The 1,281-nt window shown below is 58.6% G+C and overlaps 1 protein-coding gene across 1 annotated transcript; it reads right to left on the reverse strand.

Annotated features, from left to right (window-relative positions):
- Positions 1–85: 85 nt before the first annotated feature.
- Positions 86–1,203, reverse strand: LOC117940565 (kalirin-like; the record flags this gene model as incomplete). The annotated part of the gene is made up of 4 exons (XM_034865809.1): positions 86–280; positions 627–761; positions 893–1,031; positions 1,124–1,203. Coding segments are annotated over 4 exons (549 nt in total), but the record flags the coding sequence as incomplete, so codon positions are not given.
- Between the last annotated feature and the right edge of the window lie 78 nt (positions 1,204–1,281).

Raw genomic sequence — 1,281 nt, forward strand, 5'->3', positions numbered from 1 at the left:
ACACATACACACACACACACACACACACACACACACACACACACACACCCCAGGATCAGGACGATTAATGCTGCTACTACTCAACATGACTCGTGTGTTTCCCCGTGATGGTTTCACCTTTGACCTGTTGCTCCGGTACCCTGGAGTGCCCGGTGACCTCGCTGACCCCCGTCACCCCGGAGACGGTGACGCTGTGGCCCGAGATGTTCGCCATGGTGACGCTGTTGCGATGGATGTACTTGAGGAAAACTTCTGCGTTCCGCCTGGCCAGAGTGCAGGCCTGTGGGTAATATACCATTATATAGGGAGAGACAGACAGGTAGAGGGACAGACAGGTAGGGAGAGACGGACATACAGGCAGAAGGACAGACAGGCAGAGAGACAGACAGGCAGAGGGACAGACAGGCAGAGAGACGGACAGACAGGCAGAGAGACAGACAGGCAGAGAGACAGACAGGCAGAGGGACAGACAGGCAGAGGGACAGACAGGTAGGGAGAGACAGACAGACAGGCAGGGAGACAGACAGACAGCTTGGCCAGAGTGCAGGCCTGTGGGTAATATACCATTATATAAGGAGAGACAGACCGGTAGGGACAGACAGACAGGCAGGGAGACAGACAGGTACCTTGAGGAAGGCCTCCTTCTGCTCCATGTGCTTGGAGACGAGCGGCAGCAGCAGCTCCGGCTGGCGGTCTCCTCCTGAACACCAGTCCTCCTCCCTCCGGTACTCCTGCTCCAGGCTCTCCAGCACGCCACACACCTGGGGGAAGACAGACAGGTAGGGGGGGGGAGACAGAGAGACTTCATCCAAACTGTCTGCAGCCTAGCTGCTCTCCTTGAGAAACAGTCAGTCAGACAGACAGAGAGACAGACAGGCAGACAGACAGGTACCTGCTGGGACGTCCTGTAGAAGGCTGCTGAGGCGTTGACCAGCTTGAGTCTGTCCTCTATCCTCAGCATCAGCGTCTGCCAGTGCAGCGCCACCGTCTGGGCGCACGCCCTCACTGCATCGGGGTCGTAGTGCCCTGACCTGGGGGGGGGGGGGGGGGGGGGGGGCAGGTTACCATGGAGAGGACTGTTACACACACACACACACACACACACACAGTGTCACACACTGACCTGACGAGGAGCTCTGCTCTCTGCTGCAGGGCCAGAGCCACCTGGTGGGTCCTCTGGAGAGAGTCAGCATGCAGCAGGGCCTGGAGAGAGAGACAGGTCAGCTCTGGAGAGAGAGACGGGTCAGCTCTGGAGAGAGAGACGGGTCAGCTCTGGAGAGA

Source organism: Etheostoma cragini, unplaced genomic scaffold (assembly GCF_013103735.1).
Source record: "Etheostoma cragini isolate CJK2018 unplaced genomic scaffold, CSU_Ecrag_1.0 ScbMSFa_2748, whole genome shotgun sequence".
In the NCBI taxonomy this organism is placed as follows: domain Eukaryota; kingdom Metazoa; phylum Chordata; class Actinopteri; order Perciformes; family Percidae; genus Etheostoma; species Etheostoma cragini.